The sequence below is a fragment of the Cariama cristata genome, unplaced genomic scaffold, assembly GCF_000690535.1.
Source record: "Cariama cristata isolate BGI_N322 unplaced genomic scaffold, ASM69053v1 scaffold17502, whole genome shotgun sequence".
In the NCBI taxonomy this organism is placed as follows: Eukaryota; Metazoa; Chordata; class Aves; order Cariamiformes; family Cariamidae; genus Cariama; species Cariama cristata.
The window spans coordinates 7,161-33,948 of record NW_009605692.1 but is presented as its reverse complement, the minus strand read 5'-3'; the positions used below and the strand labels follow the sequence as shown (position 1 = coordinate 33,948).

At 35.6% G+C, this 26,788-nt stretch overlaps 1 protein-coding gene across 1 annotated transcript in view; it reads right to left on the bottom strand.

Annotated features, from left to right (window-relative positions):
- Positions 1-25,611, bottom strand: part of RIC1 (RAB6A GEF complex partner 1) — a gene marked incomplete at its 5' end in the record, with an annotated part of 37,994 nt that extends 12,383 nt beyond the window's left edge. The window contains 12 exons of the mRNA XM_009696085.1: positions 250-288; positions 1,734-1,937; positions 2,290-2,439; positions 3,517-3,565; positions 4,075-4,219; positions 5,258-5,346; positions 6,406-6,497; positions 7,480-7,616; positions 7,817-7,959; positions 9,345-9,452; positions 20,876-20,952; positions 25,504-25,611. Of these exons, the coding sequence (XP_009694387.1) occupies positions 250-288; positions 1,734-1,937; positions 2,290-2,439; positions 3,517-3,565; positions 4,075-4,219; positions 5,258-5,346; positions 6,406-6,497; positions 7,480-7,616; positions 7,817-7,959; positions 9,345-9,452; positions 20,876-20,952; positions 25,504-25,611 (1,341 nt within the window). The remainder of the gene's footprint in view (positions 1-249; positions 289-1,733; positions 1,938-2,289; positions 2,440-3,516; positions 3,566-4,074; positions 4,220-5,257; positions 5,347-6,405; positions 6,498-7,479; positions 7,617-7,816; positions 7,960-9,344; positions 9,453-20,875; positions 20,953-25,503) is intronic.
- Between the last annotated feature and the right edge of the window lie 1,177 nt (positions 25,612-26,788).

The following is a 26,788-nucleotide window of genomic DNA, read 5'->3' as shown; positions in this document are numbered from 1 at the left end:
CCAGAACCTAAGGAGGGAACTTATTTACATGATATATCCTATCCAAGCACATCACTACAAAGCAATATAATGTCAGAACAAAAACTTGTGAAGTATCTTCATGTTTTCTACTTTACAGCTCAACACATATTCTTCTTTCTGTAATTTAAAACAATAATTTCATCTTCCAGAGCTCATCCAGTCCTAAGGGACAGTTATAAAAGACCAATACTTTTAAAGAAGCAAGACCATATTCTTAAAATAACTCACCCTTATAGGCCAGTTGCTGTCTAGATACGTACTATGAATCTAAAAAAAACAAAAGGAAAAAAAAGAGAAAGCCAAAACCATGTAACTGTACCAAGCACCATTACAGTAGTGATTAATTATAATGCTCTACAGGAATTTGTAAAATGTCCATGTTTTTCCAAAACAGTGGCTTAAAAGTTTCTAATGTTGGGATTTCTTTTTAAAATACCATTAATTCCCCCTGCTCCCAAAAGATACTGAAGCATATATGTTAGCCTGTTTTTAACACAAGAAATACAGAAATGCATTAACAACACACAATAGCTAATATTATATTATAGATTAATAGCCAAAATTTTCTCTTCTCCCCTCTAGGTACTTCTCCTCCATGGGAACATACAAGTTTCAATAAACACAGCATTCAGGAGGGACTTTCAGTGTTGGGATGAGATTTCTAATGTTATCAGAAATACACACCAGCATATCCAAAAGCCTTATTATGAAAGCACTTGACTGGGATATATCAAATTAAATCTTGATCCTGGATTCTTCATGTTACATGGGATGATACAAATCAAGGTTCAAACTCCAGTTCTTAGTCTGATACAAGGCAGGTAGGTGATCTCATTACCCAGCCACTGGCTGTTCTCATGGGTATGTTGCTCCCCACAGTAATTCCAATTGTGTTAGTTTTACTCCTTCACAGAATGAGGACTGTCCCCTCTTATGCCAGTTTTAAAAGACAGAAGAGCTACCTGGCCAGCTAAAGTGGAAATTCAACAGTATCTAGAACCTGACATACAGGCCTAGAGTCAAATGCTGTTTAGTAATACCGATTCACGTACAATGTGAAAAACAAAATCTTGGGGACCCTTCAGAAACCTTTATTTAGAAAAATATCTACCGATTCAAGTGTGGAAGAACACACACTAGAATTACAGATTAAAAGTTATTTAATTTTTCTTCTACATTACAGAGAAAGTAGAATCTGTTCCATTACTACCCCTGGAGATAATTTCATCTTCACGAACTTGATACTGTGAAGTTTTAATTACATGCTTAAAAAGATGCCATCTAAGACTGCTTGAAAATGCAGCCAAAGTCCAAAGGCTGTCTTCATCAGTTGAATATACTTAAAGCAATTTGCATAAATAACAGAAAAAAATCCCTAAACGATTTCCTGCATGTTGCACTTATTCACCCTTCCAAAGCATAGGAAAGTAATTTAACTACCCCTTCCTGAAGTCAAAAAGACATTTAGATTTTTCCATTGGCTAGGATGCAAACTCATAGCCACAAGGCTGAGATGGTCAACGTTCCTTTACCATTTGGCAATAAAAGAATGTTGTACCAGGGGAAACCCAACAGACAATAAAAGGGCACTGATCTCACACTACAGAGGAGAGGGAACGGGTATAGCAGAGAGTGATGAGATCAGTTGCAAATTCCAGCCCTATAAACTCTTCGCAAGCACAGAGCACATACGGGCAATCAGCAACAATTACCTGTACAACGTGCCAATGCCTGTGTCCTAGTAAAGTGCTTAAACCCTGAGAATCTAAACTGCCATCTGAAAACGGGCCTCTCTCCCTGGCAGGCTTATGTTCAGAGTGTGCTGAAGTATTTCTGGGACTCTGAGCCTGTGTTGCATCTCCACAGTTCAAATACAAGCGATCTTCTCCTTGGAGGAGGACTTGTTCCTGGTTACTCTACATTAAAAACAAAACAAAACAAGCCCAAAAACAATCTTGAACTCCATGTACAGAAAACAAAGGAAAACACATGATCAATGTATTAACAGGTTCTATGTAAACAGTATGAAAAATAAGCATTAAGGCAGTTCTCAGTTTTTGCATCACTATGTACTAGTAGGTTTTATGTTACAGTTTTGCATAGCAGTATTTTCAAAGTACCATTTTAAAGGCTTTATGACAAAAAAAGGAAGACCAGTCTAACAGCTGCTAAACAGCCTTAAAACCTGTTAAGAGAATAACTCAGAGGTCACCTGAAAACTGGAAATATTCTCTAAAATAAGGATGTATTTATCAACAAAAAACTTACCATACAAGGATTAACAGTGAGTGCACTCTTGATGAAGTGAAACTGCAGAATACCAAACTGGCGAGCTTTATCATTTGCATCTCTTTCAGGTTTCGTCTTTGAAGAATTCCCATCAATAACCCACAGATGATACCCTTCTGATCCCCAGGTCTGAATGGAAAAGAATAACTATAATAAAACCCCCGAATCAACACTATATATTCTCAGAAAATGAGAACTACAGAAACTTAGTGTAACTGATCTGATGATAGACATGAGCCTGGTAAGAAAACACAGTTTGGTGTTCTAAAATGTATCATCATAGGAATCATTAGTAACCCATAGCAGTAAAATCCACAAGGAACAGTACGAATCCAGCTTAAATTGTTTTCTTATGTAAAAAATGTTGATTAAATGAAAAATAACTATGCAAGACATCCACACAAGTAATGAAGACTGTTTAGTTTGCAGCTTAAAGCACCTAACAAAAAATCCGCAACAGAATCAGGTACGAAAAAAGTCCTGATACTCAAAATTACATTGGTTGTTGTTCATTAAATTCAACAGTATCAGAATTTCAATCTTTGGGTTTTTTTTAAAAGGTACATTGTACTGTCCTTGCAAATATGTACATCCATTTGGGATGCATGTTTGAAATTGTCAATCTTCATAGCAACTAAATGATACATAAAGTCAAATGTTTTAGAAGTATTTTACAAACTATGATGAATTCTGTACAAAAGGCCCTGAAGATTGTCTTTGATATTTATCAACATGTACTGATTTGACAGAGTAGCAGGACTTCATGTTAATTAGTTTGTATTAAAACAACAGCAGTTAAGTTTCTCTCAAATGCATATTCTGAGTTAAGCTACTTCAACAGCCAAAGGTAAGGTAGCAAATTTAGGGAAATAAGTAAGTTTACAATTACTGTTGTTCAGTGTCTCACTGTACTCTGAAATACAGCACCAAATTAAAATTAAGCGAAACCAAAAGTGTTCATTCTTAATATCAAAAGCAAAGCCAAGAAAAGGCATGTTATGCACACTTCATGACCAGATATATACATGAAAAAAAAAAATAAATCATCAGCTGTCCTCGTTTTCCTCTTCCTTCAATACAACACCAGTGTTAGGAAGTAAAGGCATCTAAAGAAAGCCAGTTTGATTTTCTGAAAATCTGTTTTACTAAAAGTAATTTAAAAAATTAATAGCCATTCTATTACAGTATTTTTACATTCATATTTACCATAGAACTGATCTTTAGAGGGTCCTTCTTGGCACCATCAGACTGATAGCTTAAAAACAGAACAGAACAAGTCTGAGTTTGGAAATAACTTCATCAAAATAAGAAATTATCTCCCTATCTTGGTATTGTCATATGGTTCTATATTGAACCTAACCTCAAACTATAAAGCCCGTTTGATCCATGATACTGCATAAAAGGCAATGCAATTGTCAGATGTCTAGTATAAAATGTTTGAATTGTGATTTCTGGATGTTAGCACATGAACAGCAAATATATACTGGCACTGAGGGATTTTTAATATTTGCCTGCTAAAGCCTGCCTTTAGAGTAATTTGCTTTTACAGTCAAAAAGACTACTATGAAAAGAAAACAAGAGATTCTCATTTATACTCAAATGATCCCCTCCTAAATATTACTCAATGATTCCAATATCTAAGGAATTATAATGGAAAAATATTTTTAAAAGCTAATTCAGCAAATTAGTTTCTAATTAAATGCTTTTAATTAGAAAAATAAAGGTTTTAATAAAACATTTTACAATTTCATTAAAGATACTCACGCAAAATCACCTCCTAAGGTACAGATAAGCTGAGCACCAAAAACACTCCATAAGGACAAGCCTCCACATTCCCAGGTCACCATCACAACGCAGCTATCAGGTGACCATCTGATTAGTTTAACAGGTCCTGTTTTATTCCAAATATCTGTTTAGAAACAGACAATAAAATACCATGTGAAAAACACCAAATGTCCTTCAACTGCTTTCACCATAAGAGTAGAAACAAAAATATATGGAAATAAGTATTTGATTTTTCAAGTAACTTCTTTGCTGCATTCATCAAACTGATCATCTCAAAATGAATAAGCATCAAATTAAAAATTCATATTTTCTTTCCAATACGTTTGGTTTCTTAGGAAACTAAGAATACACGAAAACAGACCAGAAATGCATATGACACAACCATAGAACTGCAATTCTAGTAACATAATTTTTAGGACAAAAGAAGATTTTATATTCACCCCTGGAACCTCTTCCTTTGGCACTTAGCATAACTGTAAAACTGTTATCTACAGATTTGATTTTTTGTTGAAACCTAATAGGCACATACATTTTCAGTTGAGAACGCAATTTACCCACTTTGTATGTCCCTCATTCTAAAGCCTACAGTTCTCATCATTACTACATGGAAAATTCCAGTGAGCTTTTGTTCACTGCAGTTCAGGCAGGGTGCTGGATTACTCAGTTTTTTCTGTACCCTACATGTCAGTTGTTTCAAGTTAATTCACACCTCTATTATAGTCATTTTCAGTTTTGACAATAATATCTCATTTTCTCAGGTGAGTATTGGAAAAGTAATCTCAGGACTACATGTACTAAGATCTGCAGCATTTAAAAAGGAACAATCGGAAGCAGCACTGTCTGTAAACCACTAACTCAGATTCAGATTTAGTTAAAAAACGAAACAAACCAACCAAACAAACCCAAACAAACAAAAAAACCTAACCCACCAACCCCAGACCCTCAGCCCTCACCCCTCACATATACACATCAAAAAGTCAGTTAAAAGCAAGCAGCTAAAAGAACAAATGCGCAAGGGTAAATTACTACAAACATGCAAGAGTAAATACTAATCCCACCAGCAATAATGCAAACAACAAATAGTTATTAACTAGCCAAGGATAAAAATATTCTTCGATACCCTAAAATCAGGTGGAAAATTCTAGCAATAGAAGTAGCTCACCAGGATATTGTTTTGGTGTCAGCTCCAATTTATGAGAAAACTGCATGGTGCCAGTGGTGGTATCTATTGTATAAACCTGCACAGAGCCGCTGGAAGAGATGACACGTTTTAGAGTACAGACCATTTGGATTTCTCATTAGTTTAAAGAGGTTAATAAAAGCTGCTTTTTTCTCACCAATAACAAATTTACCTAGAACAGAAACATTGTGTCAAGTAACACTCAAAAAATGTATAGATAAGACACTTTCCAGAAGGCAGTGGAGGACCCAAAACACCCGCCCTATGATAACAAATGCACTGAGACTATTTCATTCTCTGAAAATACACATGCACACACATTCACATGTATTTATGGTTTTCAACTGCAACACAATCCATCAGTGAAGTCAGTGTTCACTCAGTGCGAAAGTTTCATCAGGAATGTACTACTGCATACCAAGATCAATGAATTATAGTAACTATTCCTGTTTCAGAGACAAACACCAACACACTGCATTGTTACTACAACTGAGAATACTATTTTTTAAAAAGACAGCTGAAGACTAAACTACCCAGATCATTTGAAATGCTCTAACACAAAAATAAAATACAATTTAAAAGAAAAAAACAAACTGCACTGTAGTCCAGTGAAAGCAGTATTATACAGGAAGAACTGTCTTGAAAGAGCAGCAAGTAAAACACAACTAAAAGCACTTTTGCAATATTTAATTTATAAATATTCACAGTTACTCAAACACGCAACACTTTCCTGACCAACTCAAGGCTTCACAGAGCACGTTCTCAGTTGGGCACGAAGTGCCGATTCTTGTCCAGTATTACTATGATTAACTGCTTAAAACTAACTTTATAATCCTGCTTTGAGATTAACTGGACAGCAGCACTTTCCAATCCTTGCAACTGGCCCAGCCACCTTTTTATGTTTTTCCAGAGCTAAACAGCAAGCATCAATTTCAATTGCAGTTCAAGCAGGCATTATTTCTTTCCTCTTCCCTCCTACCTTCTTGACAGAGCAGATTATACAATCTCTAGAAGACTGATCATTTCTTCTTTACAGCTCTTGCAACACAACTTGCTAAGAAGAAACTAGTACTTAAGTTTCATAATGAAATAATTTCCCCTCCACATCGAACCAACCTCACAAAACTTACTTGGCACATCCAAATGCCATTAGCCTGTATTTGTTATTTACTGCCACGCAAGTTCCATCAATCACATCTTGTGCCCACACACCATGGAGCTGCTGTAAAGAAAGGAATCCACAGAATTTTTGGTTAAACAGTGTTTTTATTCATGATAGTCAGCTTCTACCCATGTTACAGATCTGCCAGTTGACATTCATCACTTCAGGAAACTTCTGTTGCAAATATCAAGATTAACTGACATGGCTCAGATAAACAAAATCCAGTATATGTAAAACTGTTTTCATTGTTCTTAATAAAAATTACAGAAAGATGCCAGTATGTAAGGAAACCATTTCTCACAGCTCTGAATAACTACAGCAAGTCAATACCTATAAGGCAAGAATATCCCTAATACTGCATAAAAAAAAAAAAAAAAAAAAAATCAGTAGATGGTACTAAGGATGAAGACTAGACACAAAACAGGAAAATAAATGTTGATCTGCAACAGCTGAAATCACAGATATTGTAAGTATCTGAAGGAGTTTGGGACAGACTACACAAGTCTTTCCGGGTTATCTGTAATTAAAGACATCTAATGACAAAAGTACAGTTTGTAGGCTGAATTACAGGTAAGAAAACACCTAACTTGGAAAAGATTCCTTTAAAAGAAATTCTGAAGTATGCTTGTCATTATGAGAAGAGTTAGATTGGATTATGGTTTAAAAGCCAGAAATAGCACCTATGATACTTTGCCAAAGGAAAACCCACTTATTATCACCCCACTTATAACTAACAACTGGAATTCTGTCGCAGAGACAGTACGAAGACTTTAGAACTACAATGACATTTTGAAGCAGTGAACAAAAATTAAGTTTATTATCAACTATGCTCTCCCATAGAAATGTACTAGTCCTAGAACAAAATAGTTCAAATTATGGTATGAAATAAAGTCTTGTTCTTATGTTACCTCTTAAGCTGTTGCTAAATTTTCACTTCTTTGCAGCTGAACAGAATTTAAAGTAGAAAGCTAACTATACTGCAGAGACCAAGTGAAACACATTTATTGTAGAGTGCATGCTAGAAATACTAAAGGAAATATACCTCAGCAGAGAATCTACTCGACATTGGTGTAATGAAACCAACTCTGCCATCATTAAAAACAACTGCAAAACCATCAAGCGTAGCACAGTATTCCATATCTCTGATGTAAACATCTTCAAAGCCCAAAAATGAACCTGCTGAGAAAATATATGAACAGACTTTTCAGTTGTTTACTTGTTACTTCACAGAAAAAAACAATTTACACAGGCTATATTATTCACATTTACAAAAGGTACATTTTTCTCATCTTTGCTTTAGAACAGAGATAATATTTTATATTAGATGGTATTTCACCAACAGTTAACTATCATAAGCAATATAAAACCTCAAAACCTACCTCGAGAAGACTGCAGATCAACAGAAAATGGAACTGTACATAGGTTGATGGCCTTCCTTCCATTGGTCATACCATCCCAGTGAACGAGATGAAGAAATCCATCAGCCGTAGCAACAAGTAGATCCTCTAACATGGACTGCAAACTAACAAATGTATTTGTCATTCTCTAAAAAACTGCATCTCAAATCAACATCACAGAAAAAAAAAATCAATTAATGTAATAAACACTGTATTACTGCCTCTTGTATCAGCAACTATGTTGAGAAGTTACATCAAACAAGTTACAAACTAAGTGCCTAAGTCCTCTAGACAGTAAAGGTAGCAAGCTGACAAAATATGGTATATGACTCTTTCTCCAGGAACAAGAGTTCATGAACAGGTCTGTATTGTTACAGTAATTGTTTAACTGGTCTATGAACTGCTGAAGTTCATTTTAATACTTTTGACTAAACATAAGACATTGCTGCCAACAACCAATTATTCGTCTATCCCAGAAAATTACCAATATTGCCTAGGCTCTAAATAGTCCACCACACTTTCTAATCCTATTCTAAAAGCTCACTGATGAAGCAGAAATTAGACTTCTCCTAAATCCTTCCCCAAACATCTCCAAAATTCTGAAAACTATCGTTAATCTATTTGCATGCAGATAACGACCTGCAGCTTCCCAGGACAGCTTTTTCCAGTAGATACTGCATTTCTTCCAACATTCATTGTCTCCTACGGGGCCTCTTCCCAAATTGCACTTGTTACTTTTCCACCCCATCCCAATGCTATACAGTTTCACCAACTTTTCTCACACGCTTATTTAGCATGTTCAAAGCTTATTTATAGGGAAGGCAATCACCACAAAAAAAGGAAGAAGAAAACAAGTTGTTTTTCCAGGACAAACAGGGACCCTCTGCAGGCAGCTGGAGAGATGTTGAAATGTTACATACAGTTTCACTCCCATGTACCTATGTCTCCATGAAATCTATAATCCATACTTTGAGACCAAGGACAAACACATTTATAGTAACATAATGTAATACTGAACATACATGTGCTATATACTTGTATATGCCAAAAATATCAGTATAGCCACGTACAGAAAATAAGAATTCTTAAATAGTAATTTACTTTTTCACCTCCTTAGACTTACTAACAGTAACTTGCTATTAGTAACTATTAGTCCTTACTATTAGTAAGTCTAAAAATTTACTAGAAGTTTTTTCCATCCAGTTTCCCCTTCACTTTTTAACAAGGAATGGCTATATGCAGAAAAATTCTTAGAATCATAGAATCATAGAATCATTATGGTTGGAAGAGACCTCAAAGATCATCAAGTCCAACCGTACACCTGATGCCACCCTGTCAACTAAACCATGTCTTGAAGTGCCACATCTAGACGTTTTTTGAACGTCTCCAGGGACGATGACTCCACCACCTCCCTAGGGAGCCTGTTCCAATGCCTAACGACTCTAACAGTGAAGAAGTTCTTTCTAATGTCCAGCCTGAACCTCCCCTGACGCATGATTAGTGAGCATACCTTGTGATAGAGGCTTGCAAGTCCAGTACTTTCTTCATTTCTAGATTTAATGAAGGAGCACATTGTTCTTCCTTATAATGTGGGGTTCCCTTCAGATGTGGGCTTCCTCTAAAACAAGAGAAAAATACTGCAATTGAAACAAGATGTCCCTCAAAAGAGGTAAGAGTTACTGACTTAAATTCCTGTGGAGTTTTTCCCCCCTATATATATATACACATCAGAAACTCAAGTGCAACCTGCCACAAGCAGCACTTAATATCTGGGACACAATGTTAGTGCAAAAAAGTTTAGTCTGTCATATCATGAGTATGTAAGCAAAATAAGACAACAAACAGATAGTGAACATTACGATAGTTGTGTAGTCCATCTTAATAATCCTAAAATGTGATACACATGAATGCAAATTCTGATTCAATAAAATGGTATTAAACTGTTTCCATCAATTAAATATATGTTGAATTTTTAGGTATCTCCAATTCATTCTTTGCCAAGATGCCTTACAGATATTATAAACTGTAGAACGTTCATGTTTCTTCAGTTCCTTTTGCAAGATCAACATTTATAGTATTAATTCAGCACGCATAACCCGACAGGTAGACATTTATTGCAGTAATTCATAAAATATATCTCCCTACAGCAAATTAACAATAAACCTAAGACCTACTAAGAAAAGAGATGATCGAGCATTAATTCTCCTCCTTTAAACAGACCATTACCCAGTATCAACTTTTAGATGTAGAAAGCTTTCAAATTTTATTTTCCTCATTCAAATTTCACATTTCATTCTCTAATGAAATGCAGTTATTTTAAAAGTCAACACAGTATCATTAAAGTATTCCTTATTTGTCTGGGTTATCAGATATGCCATGCATCTCATGAACTTTTTTTTTAAAATGAAAAGTGACCTACTTGTATTGTAACACGTCATCCAGCTCATCCACATCATGAGCATTATGTCATGACCATTGCACACAAGTTAGAGTTTATTGTTTCTGACTAATGAAATTATACTAGAGAAATACACAAATCTATCTAATCTTTACCTGGATTTTAACTGACAAAACACTTCCTTTATTCTACACCAGAGTAGCCAATACAATGGCCGCAGACATGGCAGAAACCACAACAGCTGCAGTTTTAGGTAAGTTTGACACCACAAGGATACCTCAATCTCTTTCCTGCCTCAGTTGATATCAAGTGCCTTAATTCCATTACCATTTTATAGCAAAACACAAAATTCCTATCTTTATTCTTTGATGGATACTACACCTTTTCTTATGCAGGAAGGGCAAAGATAGATGCTAGCTAAGGTAAGGCCAAGGCAACTTTTGACATTCTGGAGTTAGCAGATGGAAGCAGTAACATCTTTCCAGAACAAAACTGTGGAGACGATCAAGGATTATAGCAAAAAATGAGAAAAATTACTGTAAAGTTAATCTAACATCCACAGATGGTAACTTGTATAAACATTAAATTATTAAAATGTTTGTTTTGTATTTCAAAAGAAAATTAATTACAAAATACAGCTGTCTTGGGAACTAGTTAATACTAGTGTTGTGAGGCTGCTGTGGGTTTTTTTAAACAGCAAATGAGCCTGTGTTTCCTTAAGTTCATGAAGCCAAATCCATCTGATTTGGCCTGGTATCTTTTAGAGTCAGGGCTTTCAAGATTAAAAAAAAAAAAAACAGGATAAATTCCTTCAAACCTCTATGTCACTATCTGCAATGCAACACCCTGGGGGCTGGAGAAACACTTTCAAAATCCCAGGTGTTTGGAGACATGCCTTTCAGCTCAGGTGGACACACAGGTCCAGACAGTACACTCCCAAGCAAGACGAAATGACTCTGGGTTACCAAGAACCAACAACTGAATCTTGTAAGCAAACAACGAAAATTGAGAGAAAAGGGTTGTGTAATGCATAAACATTACTGTTATGTAAGTAAAACACAACGCAGGCATAACATGCTTGTTGTAACTGATTGAGGTACATAACCAAGTATAAACACAGTGTTTCTGCACAGCACAAACTCTAAAGCCAGAATGGGAACAACACGGTTTAAATGACATCTTTTGCTGGAAGAGAAATTTCAGGTCTCCATGTGGGCAGGCTTCTTTTTCTTTAAACATCTTCGATAAAAATAGTTTGCAAGAATATTTGAATATTTTCAGTTTCATGAGCTAGTTGCAGCAAATTTGTTACCATCTGCAAAGTTTATCTTTTTCCATTGAGGCACTATCATCATGACAGAAACTCAAAAATGTCAGCATTGTAACTCATTGCCTGTGATTACGTCAAATTCATCGATTCAAAAAGAAACTTTTACTGTGGGTGCAAAGCGGGTGCAACCAAAAGTACACTGAGTTCACATATTCCACATCTGCATTAATCAGCCTTACTAGTTAAGTTACTTTGACCTTTAAACAAAGAATGCGCAGTGCTGACAGAAGCAGGAAAGAATGTTTGGTCCGGGTTGCCACATCAGCATCTGCTAGGGTTGTAGCCAAACTTCAAGTAACCCACTTTTGCACAAGAATTGAAAGGAACGGACGCATTCCAGTGAGCAAGCAGCTGCATGTCAAAACAAATATAATTACTTCACTTCTATTCGCATAGCATCTGTTAATGTAACTAAACCTGTGAATAAAATCTCTCAACACTCAGAACTGAGAGAAATCTCCCACTACATCTGCAATCCAAAGATTAAGAATACCAGGCTGGTTTTTTTAAAGGTACCACACAACGTTTAAGGGGAAGTTTCAGATCTTGAATTGAAGATCAAGGTGCATTTTTCAAATCACCAAGTTCATTCTCTGTTCCCTATTTAGCATACCATCAGTGATAGGCTTGTTCACAGAAAACAGAGAACTATATGGTGTAACAAAATGTCTTTCAGATGTTGAAAACCTACGTAACTGTATCTCATTAATCACCTTTCAAATAAGGGTGAAGAGGAATGGTAAATACAAATCTACCTTAATGGCTTGCCCTCTTTCTCCAAAATCCAATTCTCTCTGCTGTCCCCACATTAACCTTCTCCTGCTGTTCAGTTCTAACCTGACTTCCCCAAAATGAAAGATGAGCCTACAAATAAGTGAATTGCTAAAATTCTTAGCATGAAGTCATAATTCTTTTGTATTAATTTGATCTTCTTACAGAGAAGAACTGGCTCTGGAAATAACACTTTGACTCTGCTAGAAGAAAAAACTAAGCTCCAACTATGATGCAAGATGCAACAATGAGAAAATGGAGAAGTGTATTTAACTCCCCTCCCCTACCCCTCCCAAAACCAAAACAACAAACCTTAACCATCCTAAACTCAGGAAAGAAGCAGCACCATGCAAAAGCATAGTCAGGCAGCCTCCCTTGAACCGGGAGGAAGAATTTCCTTGGAGTTTGATACCTGAGGTGCGGGGAGGCTCAGGGCACAAACAGGACACCAGCCAGCTAATTTTTCTAGCAGCGCAGTACTGCACTTAGGTCCTCCACTACATGCACAGCAGTTAAGTGATATAGCATGACCCAGGGACAAAACTCAGTCAGAAATATCATTACTAGACTTAGCCACTGCTAGCAGAAGCAACTAAGAAATACTTTAGGAAGTTAATTACAGCAGAATCTGAAAGGATGTACTTAAGAACTTCTTCATAATCTGCAATTAATGTATATACACATCATCTTTTTTAGTCTGTTCTAAGTATTTCAAAACAATGTTCAGTTTTTCAAAATAATGTTCACTGTTTTCTGCTTTTTAGTGGAGAATTCTATTTCAGCGGTAGAAATGGCATTAGATTAGAATTTACATTTCCACCTTACTATCCAGGGTAATCATAGTAATATAGGTAGTTGTTATGGACAGAGAATAGTTTAGAAAGGTTCAGAGATGCTCTCACAGACAATAAATCTTATGCTTCCAAAAAAAAAATAAATTGGTGTGGTTATTAGCAGATATCGCATTAATTAAACAAACAAACAAGCAACAAACCACAAACCGTTCAGCAGCATACATTCTCACTAGTCAAATTGCAGCTGCTTGGGAAGTAATGGAGACATTTTACTGAAAAAAAGACTCCAGACTTGTTCATCAGTAAATATCTTTAGAATAAATAACTGATGCAAACAAGGTAAAATATTTTTATGTTACTTGAGGGCTATGATATTCTTAACTGTTGCTGCTAAAATGGTTTCTTCAGTAGTACTTTTTGGAAAAACAAACAAACAAATCCCAACACCTTCATGTTTCAACTGTTAACAGCATTACATATGAGAAAAACAGGGCAAAAATGTTTCTAAATGAATTTACATCACCAAGAACTCTGAGTTGTTCTCCTTAAAGGCACAAAAGCAAAAAACTGACAACAGCGATTACTGTTGCATTAGCACAATTACACAATGTTTATTAACTGTTTTTAAATGGTTCATGTGAAGACTTCAGTTAGTGAATTGTCTGTACAGCTGAGGACTTAATTTTTTTAGACCTGATTCAAAGAGTCTGCATCATCACCTCTAAATGTGCGATTCCTCACTAACAATTCAATGCCCATCATACTTTTTAGGAATTGTTCTTAAACAAGTAAATCAAGTTACACTATGAGCTTTGATTTCCATGCGACTAGCGTCTTCCAAGCCCTAAACCTGTATCTCTCCACCATACACTGCAGGCAGCCACCAGCTGAAGATGGAATATGTCTGGCTGGATCTGGAGCTATGTGCATACAGACTGGCAGGAGCTGGACAAAAATGTTGAGTCTATAGAAACAACTATAAAGAATGAATAAGCATTTATAAAAGTAATTCTTAGTACAGCCTTTTCTACCCAACTGAGTAATAATAGGTTTCTGTGGTTTGAGAAGAGAAATAATTAGTTAGCATATTAGTCAACTATTCATGTAAAAAAGTTAAATCGTCTACTGAATTATTATTCCAGTTGCAAAGATTCCTTCACAACATTTTAAACTTCCTGAATCACATCAAGGACTAGCAAGTGCCATAATGGCTAATAAAAATTCTACAAGTAATCTAGTTTTAAAAATACATTTTCCAACCAATGCCAAAACCAATTTATGGAGAAAACCACACTGTTAAAGTTTAGCACAAGCTTAATTCCAAACAAAAATTATTTACTAAGTTACTTAACTGTACACCTCATCAGTTACCCTTACAGAGTTTAAAGTTCAAAACCTTTGTACACACTAATGTTAAGTCCACTGAATCAGGAAAAAAAAATCCCCACTGATGAGGTAATTTATGACACCTATAAATCATCTTGCTATAGAAGAGAAAAAAGCTTGGAAAAGTGCCAGAAAGAGTAGGACATGAATACAGTAACCAAACATATAAGCAACAATACAGAATTGTAAACCAGGATATAAACACTAGCTTGTTCACATGCCCATACTGGTGAGAAAACAACTTCAGTTTTTAAAGCATTTTCAGGTACTTAAAAATCTACAGCATTGAGGACTCATTTTAAATTTACACAATATTCATATCACTTCCCCCCACCCCACCCCCCAAATGCAGACTCCACTTGAGGATATGAAGAAATCTGAGGCAAAAGAATCTCTGATTACCACATTTAGTTTATTAGCCATGTAAAGTTTTTTAGGTTTTGTCTTTTTTAAAGGCAAAAATATCCTCAGCATCAAGTCACCACACTCTGTCTCTTCAAATCTTCAGTCGCTCTGCCAAAATTCTAACCAGAAATAACTATCAGTTCAGTACAGGGAAGCCTCTACTGTGAACGTGTTACACCTCTCTTCTCTGTGAAACAAAGGAGTATCTACACAGATTTCTTTGGAAACTCCTCAAAAAAAAAAAAAAATTACCATACCTTGCTACAGCTTACAGAACTACAAATTTGCTTGTATGAACTGCCGCTTTCCTTAAGTGTATCACAGGTGCAGATTAATTTTATGTTACCATTCTATTATCTTACCAGACATATGTTTTCTTCACATTTTATCTTGTAATGACTTTTTTTATATGGTGGTAAAATTAGACTGAACTAATTGAAGCAGGACTTTGTACTTGTGCTCACTGCAGGAAAGTATCCCAGAATGTGGGCTAATGGCCAATACTGATTTTCTTCCAACTCCGCTCTGAACTGGAGCAAAGTCTCCAAGAGCTGGAATGAAGCTGCAGACTATTATGGTTCAATTTAAAAACAAAAAAAATCCACACAATTACTGCTTTTTCCCCTGTTTTCAGTCTAACAAATTAAGCAGGATACTTTAGGTTTTCATTGGGTACAAATGTCTGTTCATTCCAAGAAGAGAGTAGCAATTCCTAGCCAAATATCAACAGAGCCAGCAATATTTCCTTCAATAGAACAACTGCAATTCATAACATTCCTAAAACATTACAATTTGACAAAAAACTATCAATTGACTCCAGCAAAAATTTGAAAAGCTTCCTTTTTTCATATATAAATACTCAGAATTCATGACAGAATGCTGCGCTTCTGATATGTGCACTTGTTTTATCACATTAATCCAATAATAGATTTGACATAAAACGTGCATAATGCTGAACAGGTCAGTTCCATAGCCCTTACCATATCTACATAAGTATATTTTAAACTGATTTAATCTCTAAAAGTATAAACCAGCTAGCATTTAAAAAGAATTTCCCACTTAACCATCTTAAAGGATTTCATATATTCTCCATTTTGTAAGAGCTATGCTCTCAGTTATTGATACAACAAACTTAAAACGTTCATGGGCTCCAGCCACAAACATTGATAATCTTGAATTCCAGCACTTCCATTAAAACACTGAAATTCTGAATATAAAGACCATTACCATAGGTTGATATGAAACAGAGGAAGTCATGCCAAATGCACATTTTTAAACAGGAAATTAATTTTTCTGATTCTGTCTGGTTTTACACAAACAATAGCAAAGGGTATGGGGAGTTCACTCAAGCAGATTTTGGAAAGTCAGGTTATTTCACACCACTAAAAGATAAGGGGAATCAGAGACTCTTGCATTCAGACACAATGAGAGCTTAGCCTCAACTCATGCTTTAGCTCTTCTACTAAACCTGTGTTGATTAGATTGGGAGACAAGAGAGAGGTTTGGCCCCCAAAAAAAAGAAAAATAAAAAAAATCACTGTCATCAGATATACTGCAATGCGTATTGAGTTTTAAACAGCAAAAGTGCTGTGGTCACTTCCCATGCAGTTTTGTTGGGTTTTTGGGTTTTGTTATTTTTACCTTAAGGTATTTCGTTCAAGTGGTACCATGAAAAACTTCTGCAACTGTAACTACAGTTTACACAATAACTGTATGCTAGAATAGTTCTGTTAACAGATCAAATACAGGTAAGCTCTTCTGGACCATCTTGCTCAACAGCCATATCTAGTAACAACTCTTTGTAATAACAGCTAGAAACTGGAAGAACTGTACTTTTTCCTCAACGAATGTCCCTCTCCCATATGGACAAATGAGGAATGGTTTTTATCTTCAGCAACTTTTTCTGGTCTTTTTCTTCAAATCAAGGCTAAATCATTATCAAGCAAATTTTAAAGCAGTTATTTAAAAACTACCAATACCACACAAAGCTGTAACGTTACTGCAGCTACCAGTGTCCGAATCTGGAAAACTGCAAAAATAACTAAAGTCAAGAAAGTGGCTATCATATATCTTATCACCTACTTTTCTGACATTGTTTCTTTTACTTACAGTAAAATACGCATATTTCATTTAAATGAGAGCTAAGCTGACAAGAGGATTTAAATACAGCCTTTCTCAATGTTTTCACTTGTATGGGATCAAACCCAGCCACAAGTTCAACTTCAGGACACTGACTAAACTAGAAAATCTTGCACCAGGATTTTGGCGCAGCTGAAGACGTTACTGGTGCGTACTCCCAGTGCATGATCACCTCATTATGCTTACCTGCACTGCTTAAGAATTCTGTTCAAGCTGAAGCTGAATTAACAAGAGTTTTCCTTTATTTTTGTAGTCACTACACTGAAATTTTATGTTTCTGCCAGAACTGGTCACTATTATTTAAAGAAAGGATACTAGAGAACAGCCTTCATTCTGCTTCTAAAAAGCTAGTAGATATGGACAGTTCATCAACATTAAGAATTATTCATAATTTTAAAAAGTAGAATAATACTGGACTTTTAGAAGCACTGACAAAAGTGTACTAACTAGCTGAAAAAATAAAAAAACACCCCCCAAAAATAACTGATGGTATGCTACAACAGCTCTTAACTTTCTAGTATGTTGTGGAGGTGTCCACAGAGAAGAATCGCAGACAAATAAAACTTTACCTCAAATATGCAAAGTGTGGAGACCTACACTTGAACCTGTTGTCCATGCATTCCATTGTTACCGACTTGTTTCCAGCAGCTGTCCTATCACACTGCTAATGCAAGGACAGCCTTATATCTCTATACTGTGCAAAAATCACCACCCTCCCACTCACTTTGCATGACGCAGGTAAACAACCACATAAGACAGAGCTGGACACGTGGTAATTAACATCTGCACGAGAGTTAAAATGTTGGAAACAATTGCCTTACCATGAAGTACCATATGACAATTATCATACGAGTATCACTGAGCAGTCACTCCATGTTTTTGAACTTCCCAGTGCTGCTACTGAGTGCTACTTCAAGGTCACCGTTTTCTAAAGTCAGCCTTTTATTATAGGCCAACTTGCAAGCCCCCAAGGGAGGGGTAAAGAAAGAAGATAGACAGGTTTAGTTTCCCCATTGGGTGTCAGCAACCTGACTTTACTTAAGGCACAGCTGCGTAATCACTGCTGCCAACATAAAAGGAAGGAGCCAAGAACACACTGTTAAGTGGGAAAAAACGGTAAGATATCTCCTTTCAAGCACAAGGAAAGTCACATATGAGGCCTTTCACTGATTTTTAATGGCTTCAGAGTTAACAAAATTAATTTGACATTGTTCAGTCCAGTAGAAATGAAATCCAAGCATTTCAGTGAAATAATTTCTTTGGAAAAACGAACACACACCAGCAGAAACGTAAAAGTTTCAATCCTGGGCTTTCGGTTTTGTTTGTTCATTTTGTGTTGTGTGGGGTTTTTTATTTAGGGTTTTTTTTCAGTGTTTGATCTACAAAGAAAATTAGTGAAACTGTCTACAGGCAGTGCACTGTATCTGCATCAAAAAAAGTTCATCCTATTATAATAGCTTATAGAAGAATTTGACATCAATCACAGCCGGCATAACTCACACACAAATGCTTCTGTCTTTCTTTTGATCTAATATAACTAGAACAATAGTAATATTACATAAATTTTCAAAACTAAGGGCTAAATATAGACAGACTAGTAATCCCAGTAAATTCAGTGAGATCAGTCATCTCCTTAAGCACACGCGCTAGTCTTAGGAAATTGTGAGCAACCTGTCAAAGACTCGAGGGACAAACACCTATTCATCCGCAGAATCAGCATTATACCCTTTTTGGCTATATAAATATATCTTAAAATTCTGATCATTCAACACACAGCTAACAGAAAGACTTCTTCATAAAACACACACTTTTAGGTTGACAACATAAATTAATTAGCAATGTTTTATATAAAAGTTAGACTGGTTACTCACTGCGTGCTTAATAGATATTTTCAAACCTTCCTATATGTGGCATGTCCAAACAAACTTTCGAAAGATTCTTTTTTAACCCTTACTGCATATTTCATACATATTTCCATATATTTTCAGATTTAGCCAATTAGAAAAACAACCTTCCAAACAGAACAAAACCATACCATAAACTATTGTTTAGTCTTTTGCATTATGTGCAGCTGAAGATATATTATCCCCTTATTTATTTCAACACGTTGCAGCAATAGGTCGTCTGCCTTTTTTTTTTTTCTCTACTGACAGTAAGTCAGATGTGAAAAGTCAGTTTGAAAAATGCTATTCAAGTCTCAGAAAAGGTAAGTAAAGTAATATAATTTGTCTACATTAGTCTTAAGTTTTTGGAAAATAGACTAGTAAGTTGCAACAGTACATTTGAGGTTGTTCAGCCTGCAGAAAAGGAGGCTGAGGGGAGACCTGATTGCCCTCTACAACTACCTGAAAGGAGGTGGTAGCCAGGTGGGGGTTGGTCTCTTCTCCCCAGTAATTAGCGACAGGACAAGAGGAAATGGTCTCAAGTTGCGCCAGGGGAGGTTCAGGCTGGATATTAGGAAGAACTTCTTCACTGTAAGAGTCATTAAGCATTGGAACGGGCTCCCCAGGGAGGTGGTGGCCTCACCATCCCTGGAGGTGTTCAAAAAACATTTAAGTGTGGCACTTGGAGACATGGTTTAGTGGGTTTAGCGGGCATGGTGGCATCGGGTATACGGTTGGACTTGATGATCTTTGAGGTCTCTTCCAACCATAACGATTCTATGATTCCATTTAATTCCAGAGCGTTGAACGCTATTCCAGAGGCCAAAAGATGCATTACAGTAGTAACACAAAATTTTCCACTCAATAAAGCAAGAATTTACTTCGAAATAATTTACGAACTGCCAAGTCATTTCTTCCTATATGCACTTGTAGAAGAATACAGAGATTTAAAATTCATTTAAAAAAAAATTAATTTTAAAAAAATTCAAAATATTTTCCTCTTACATGACATCCTAGGTTATCCAATACTCCTCATAAATGTCCATTTGGAGACACTCACTGATCAACTTTATGAATACAAAAAAAACGTAAAATTAATTTAATTAGCATTATCATAATGATGAAGGTACTTTGAGAGATACTTCCAAAAAAAGTAGTTTCTAGCCAATGAGAAATCAAGAGTGTTTTATTATTCCTGTGCACAAATTTGATCCAGTCAATGACTACAGATTCTGCCTATCTAAACACACACAGACACATATGAATACATCCCTTGAGGTTTTAATTTGTCCTAAATATTTCCCAATTTTGCCAAATCCAAAGTCAACTAAGTCAACCAGAAATACATCCAACATACAGTCTCATTTTAACACATAAAATGTATTCTGTCATTCACAATAAGGAAACTAAGATGACCATGACAACACACTGCAGCTAAAACACTTGTATATTCTTACTAAAAATTATTCATATTCTTTCCAAAATATTGAGAATTTATTCCCCATTTGTTTCAAAAATCTCCAAGTTATTACAAAGTTGAGGGGCAGAGAGAAATTTATTAAAATTTGGACCTTAATAGTTCCTAAGAAACAGGACTTACTGAACTGAGTTACTCAAAAGGAATTATTAAAGCTTGTTATAGATTACAAATTCACCAGACTACATCAAATGATAAAATTAGACAATTTTAATCCTGCTATTTAGAATTTTGAGATCTTACAAGATGGACCTAAGGAACCTCACCAGTGCACAGCAAACCAACTAGACCAACTTTTCCTCTGAACTGACTCTAACTCATAGGAATGATTCTTCATATACTGATCAAGTTTTGAAATATACTTAAGAAGGAAATATTTTTTATCATAAAATCTGCTTAGGACTTGTCTAGTCATTTTTTCACACTGTGGGGATTCAAAGAAAGTTTAAAATACTTACTTGGGATACATTGGCTCATAAAGATACTTGTCTCTTGCTGATGGGATTTCAAAAAATAAGATGTATCCATTTGCAGTCTGAAAGAGAAACACTTATAAGATATATATGTAGTCTATCTGCATGAGTAAAATCCGCACAGACTCTTGCAATTTCCACATACGTCTCATATTTTGAACATAAATACACACCCATATCAAGTTTCAGATATATTAAAAACCTATGTGTTGAAATGCATTCTAGGTAAAATCCATTAGCCCTTAAAGCCCCCTGAAAAGATCACTCAGTAGGTAGAAAAATGGAAAGACACTACTGTTGATGTAGGCATCCAGCAGAAATTTTCCTCCAATTCATATAAATACATAAAACCAGACAACTACATCAGATGTTTAGAACCTAGGCACCCAATTCCCACCAACTAAGAGAATTAATGCAGAGAGCATGTAGTAGAGGTAGCAAGCCTTCAGAACAAGTCCTCCAGGTGTTTGAACACATATGGACACTACAGAGTACAAATAAGCGAGGCACTGCCTCTCAATGCTGGTCATGCAGGTAGCTTTCAAAAAATCCTCATGTCACGCAGTATCTTTAGATACCACAACACCTTTTCAGAATCTTCCAGTGTCTGAAGAAGAATTCTAATGCAACTCAAGCCTGAGTCACATTCTGTCATTCTGGAAGACTGACTTCAAACTATAACTCTATTCAGAGAACAAACATAAATCATTTAGTTATCAGATGTTCCAGTCATGACTAGAAGCTGATCCAGTGTTTGTGTAAGCACAGAAGAAGCAGAAGACCAATACGGTTAGCTGTTCAAAGAAGTATGACTTGTTTAAAGCACAAAAGTATCCAGGGAAATTGGCAAATGCATTTTGGCAAACAGTGTTTTCATCCAATCATTTTAATACGGGCTGGGCATGTACCCAAAGCGCTATTACTGGATATAAGAAGCACTGAAATGAATGGTTTCAAGTTGCTTTGCAAGGTTGGTTTCCTTTTCTTCGAATAAAGGAAAAAGTAACACTCTCATTAGCTTACTTTATCATTTCACAGATGCCATGTTTTTCCTCAGTCAAACATTTTGCTTTATCACGAAAGAAATTTGTGTTTTGGCTTCAAAGTCCAAGAAATACAATTATTCTCATTCAAAGTGAGTATCTTTCTTTCTCATGCAAGAACAAAATTCAAACCACAATGGTGAGCCTGAGACAGGCCGAAAAGAATTTTTTTTTGTGAGTGCAGTAATATCATGTTCGGGTATTACGTGGCAAAGAAACATGCTCATTTCTAACATCTTTACAGGTTCTTTCCATTACATCATTAAATATTTAACCTGTAAGTTATCTTATCCTGGAAGGAAAAGTAAAACAATACCGTGGAGTATCTTTATACTGATATTAAGGTACAAAGGGCCTTACTGAACGCCATTCAAAGCACAAAGTTGCTATTGTTACAGGTTCATTTCTAAAGAGACTCTCAAATTCCATGAAAAGCTGGATGAAACGCAGAAGCATTCAACCATATACTTTCTGCAAATTGATTATATTCATTCACAAAGGTTTCCACATTGCTTTAGGCCTCTTGTTGCAATGAAACTTACTAAAGCAACCATCACTGTCATCCGTTCCCTGATCATTCTCACCTGACAGTCAAAAGCCTAAACACACAGTACCTTGCAAGGAATTTTACTACATGGTTTCTCTTATGCTATGATGTTTAATAAACCTCTGCCTTAGCTATGGGAATGCACACTGAAGAGCAGTCTATGTCAGAGGACTGCCTGTGGCAGGGGAAAGACTAAAACACCTTCAATATTTCTCTATATTGAAGCATCTTGACTCAATTCACAAGTTTGTTTAACTACTAGAATTAGCTACCTTGGGTGTATGTACTAATCTAGACAAGAAACAAAATATCTCCCAGTAACACTGGAAAAATTACAAATGCAGCAATATGAAAGAAGAAACTACAAAATATCAGGGGGAAAAAAGATCAGTTTAGAAAATGTGCCAACAGTTTAGTAATAGAAGATATTAGTAGTAAAATAAGTTAGAATCGCTAGGGGATGAGATAGTACAAGAACTGCTTAAGTTTGTTTAACTGCATGCCATTAATGCTACTTGAGGTATTTTATAAAGCCTTATACACTAGACCAAAGTTTGCCTTCAGTACAAATAATAATTACCTCATAGCATAATGCTGCAAAGCGATTTATTTCACAGAGATGCTCTGAACACTCCGTCAGACAGAAATGAAACACACTGTGTATCACTGCTCTAGTGGACATTAAACCCAGACTACACTCCCCATCATTATGTCTTTAAAAAAAAAAGTGCATGTACCAGTAGTAAGTATACACCAAGCCTTTTGTTCAGTTTCTTAAAAAACAAAGTACAACATAATTTTATTATTACATAAAATTACTACAATTAAGAAACTTGAGCACAAGTAGTAACAGGTGAGAAACTAAATCACCTAACTCAGCTTTCAAACTAGTATTTTTAGCTATTGCACAAGACTTCACTAATTAACTGAAGTTAACTCAGTTCGACAAAACCAGTAGTACAAACCACTCTTTTGTTAATAACTTGCTTTGCTACTGCTCCTTCATTTGTACCGATTAGTTTTCTTCTTAAGAAAAAAATCACAAAGAAGGGAGAAAATGTTCATTCTCTTGGAAAGAAGTTCAGAGTTTTATCTGGGGATAAAAGTATCATGCTTTTTTCAGCAGGAACACCTTCTTCATTAAGGTCCCAAAACTGCCTTTCTGCCCTCTCTCTCTGCAACAAAAGTACCAATGTTTGTAAATGTGGTCTTTCAGTAGGACTTCATATATATTCCAAAGGCGCATTAAAAAAACTTGCAAAACAGAACTGCTGTTAAAACTACCATAACAAGCATGCTTGACTATATTATTTGTATATATACACCCAGGAGATGCAATATATGCATAAGAAACATGAAGAATATTAGAAATCTCATTACAGTCATTATTTTATAAACTGTTTGACCATTGTGAATGTTAATTTGTAAAGCTCAAGTTTACAAACTGAGACTTTATGGGCATTTAGATTCTGACATCATTCGCCAAAAAGAACACTATACATTTAGTGGCAGAAAAACTTGAAAGTACAGTAACTGACTGGCAGAAATTAAAGCTAATCTGACTTTCAGCTGGACCATAAGGTCTCTTGAACAAATGAATCACAGAAAAAACATAATATGTAAAGTAATTCAATATAACAATTTAAATCTCTTCTGAACATAAAGGTATAATTAAAATGTGTTTGGATAATTTACTTGTGATTATATGCTGTATTATAAAGTTGGACAGTTCTTTTTTATTCACAGTAAATGATACAGAAGTCTCTTTTCCGCCTTTGCTGGTAACTATATTTTCAGTCAGCAAATGCCAATAATCTGATGCTAAAAGAAATACTTTACTGCATTGATTTCATGAGATCCTTTTAGATGATCTAAACATTCAAAAGCAACTACTCAGAAAAGTCTACCCCTGCATTACATATAAGAAGGTGGGAGCTCAGGAAGTTTAGCTGATTTAGAGTCATGATGATATTGGTAGACACATGAACTATTCCATAAACCATCTGGTATTTTCCACTAAGATAACAATATCTGATTGGCTGAAATACTCAAAGCATTACAGGCATCATTTTAAGCACAAAAGATGGTTTATATTAGGAGATGAAGTCAGTGCACCAACAAATACAGTAGTTGTTATCCAGTTTGTAACTCTGCATAATCAATTTCTGATGGGGAAGCTTAACGATTTCATTCTTTTCTTCTGCACCTTCTCACACAAAAATCTTAAATACAATAGCCTTGATTTTAAAAGCTAGATAAAGAAACTTACACAACTTAAGACCTGGTCCTAACACAAGACCTGATTAAATGTCACTAAGAGTATCATCCCATATTCTGACCCCTATAAACTCTACTCCCACCTCTGTTGTGTCTACCTTGCACCTTGAATTTTTAAATGCTGGTGCTGAAATAGTTCACTTTACTGCTATGAGCATATCATCAGCTACGAAACAAGATTTTATTTCCACGTGAGACAAGATCTCATCTTTACCTTTAAGACTCTTAACAAAAGAGACTATGTATCATCTATCACTGCCCTTCTGTGTTCTCAGTGCCTTGCAATTTTTTTTTAATCACCAAAAGATACTGCACCTTAATAAAGCCACAGTTTCATCCTCTTAAGACTCACCTTTCTGAAACATCTGTAAATCCTATTTATCACGATAAATAAGCTTACGTTACCTAACTTCTCAACTATTTCTTTCACTCACATGTCTTTAAATTCCCTTATTCTTTGTGACCAGATTACTGAAGTAATGAGATGATCGATCAACCCCCACCAATATGTCTGAGCGTTGTTTTAATACAAAGAACTGCAGTTCATTCTTCAGGGGGAAAAAATGAATGAAAACTACTAAAGGAAGCTTCTATCATCAAAAAAAACTTGGTATTATACGTTTTCACAAGATAAATATCAATGAAAAGTATACGCAATCTGCAAGTTTGTATAAGCACAGAAACCAGTAATACAAAATCCTCTTTGCAATAGTTTAACCACAGTAAGAACCAAAAATGCTACTTACTGAAACAGCTATCATGGTGCTGTCAGGCCGCCATTCTGCTTGTTTATAAGGTCCAAACTGAGAAGCTGCTTTTGGTAGTTCCTTGTAGCTTACGACTAATACACTGGGCTGGAGGAAAAAAAAATAATTATATCTCATATCTAGAACGAATGGGATATTTGTTATATTGTGATATAACTGTAAACAATTATGTTTCCTTAACAGCAACAACAACTTTCCCTTGAAGAAGGAGGTTAAAAAATTAGTGTACACCTGACAATGCATTAGACAATGGTGCTATTAAAGGGAATTTATGCAGAACTCCTGTCACACTGTGATTCCTAATCTCACTCCTTCAAACACATTTAACTAAATTACCTCATTTGCCCAGAAGGGAGTCACTACAGAACACAGAAATAGCTTCAAGTTAGACAAAGGGTGACTGATGCTTACAATGAATACAAGCACCTCAAACAGGCTCCTATCACGAAAAGGACTGTCAAATTAACTATGACTAAATATTCTATAGAGTATTTGGTACAATCCATTTGCTCAGTTTCTACTAAATGGACCGGCCACTGTATTAAAGACAGCGATAATCAGGAAATCTGTTTTGTATCTCTTCAAGAACAGGTTGCCAGAAATTGTGCAGAAAATCCACCTCCACAGTTTGCTGAAAAGATTTTGCATATGACTAATGAGATGCACTCATTAGCACCTTTCCTCCTGGGAATGGAGAAAAGCTTTGGCGTCATCAGGCCCAGACAAAGCTACCATAGGCACTATGTCTTCATTCCCTTTCACAAAAGCAATCAAGAGCTGTGACACAAAAACCTAATGGAAAGTTACCCTTCCTTGCACCAGTGCTTAGAAACATTCCTCCTTCTTAAATATATTTAAGAACTGTTTGTACTTTCTTGCTCTTGAACCAATAATAGCTTTCAGCTTAGATAAGTATTCCCCCTTCTGCTACCCTACATCACTGGGAAGTGGGGACAGAGAAATATGTGCACATATATTAGTCTTATATTAGGCTGTATATTAAGCTTATATATATATTCTGTCTTATATCAGGCTTTTATATATTAGGCTGTACTTTCCAGGCTTCAGCTGAATTAAACAAGCCACATTTTTCTTTTCGTAAAAGAAGTTTCCACTCATCTTCACAGCAGATGCTCTCCCTAACTTTATCGTGGCAATTTTTGTTCAGAGTTGTAGCAGTGAACTCTATACCAGAAAGAGCACACTTCTGGAACGGAACCAAAAGGCTAAACAGTAATCACTCTTTTTGCTGAAAGTTATCATG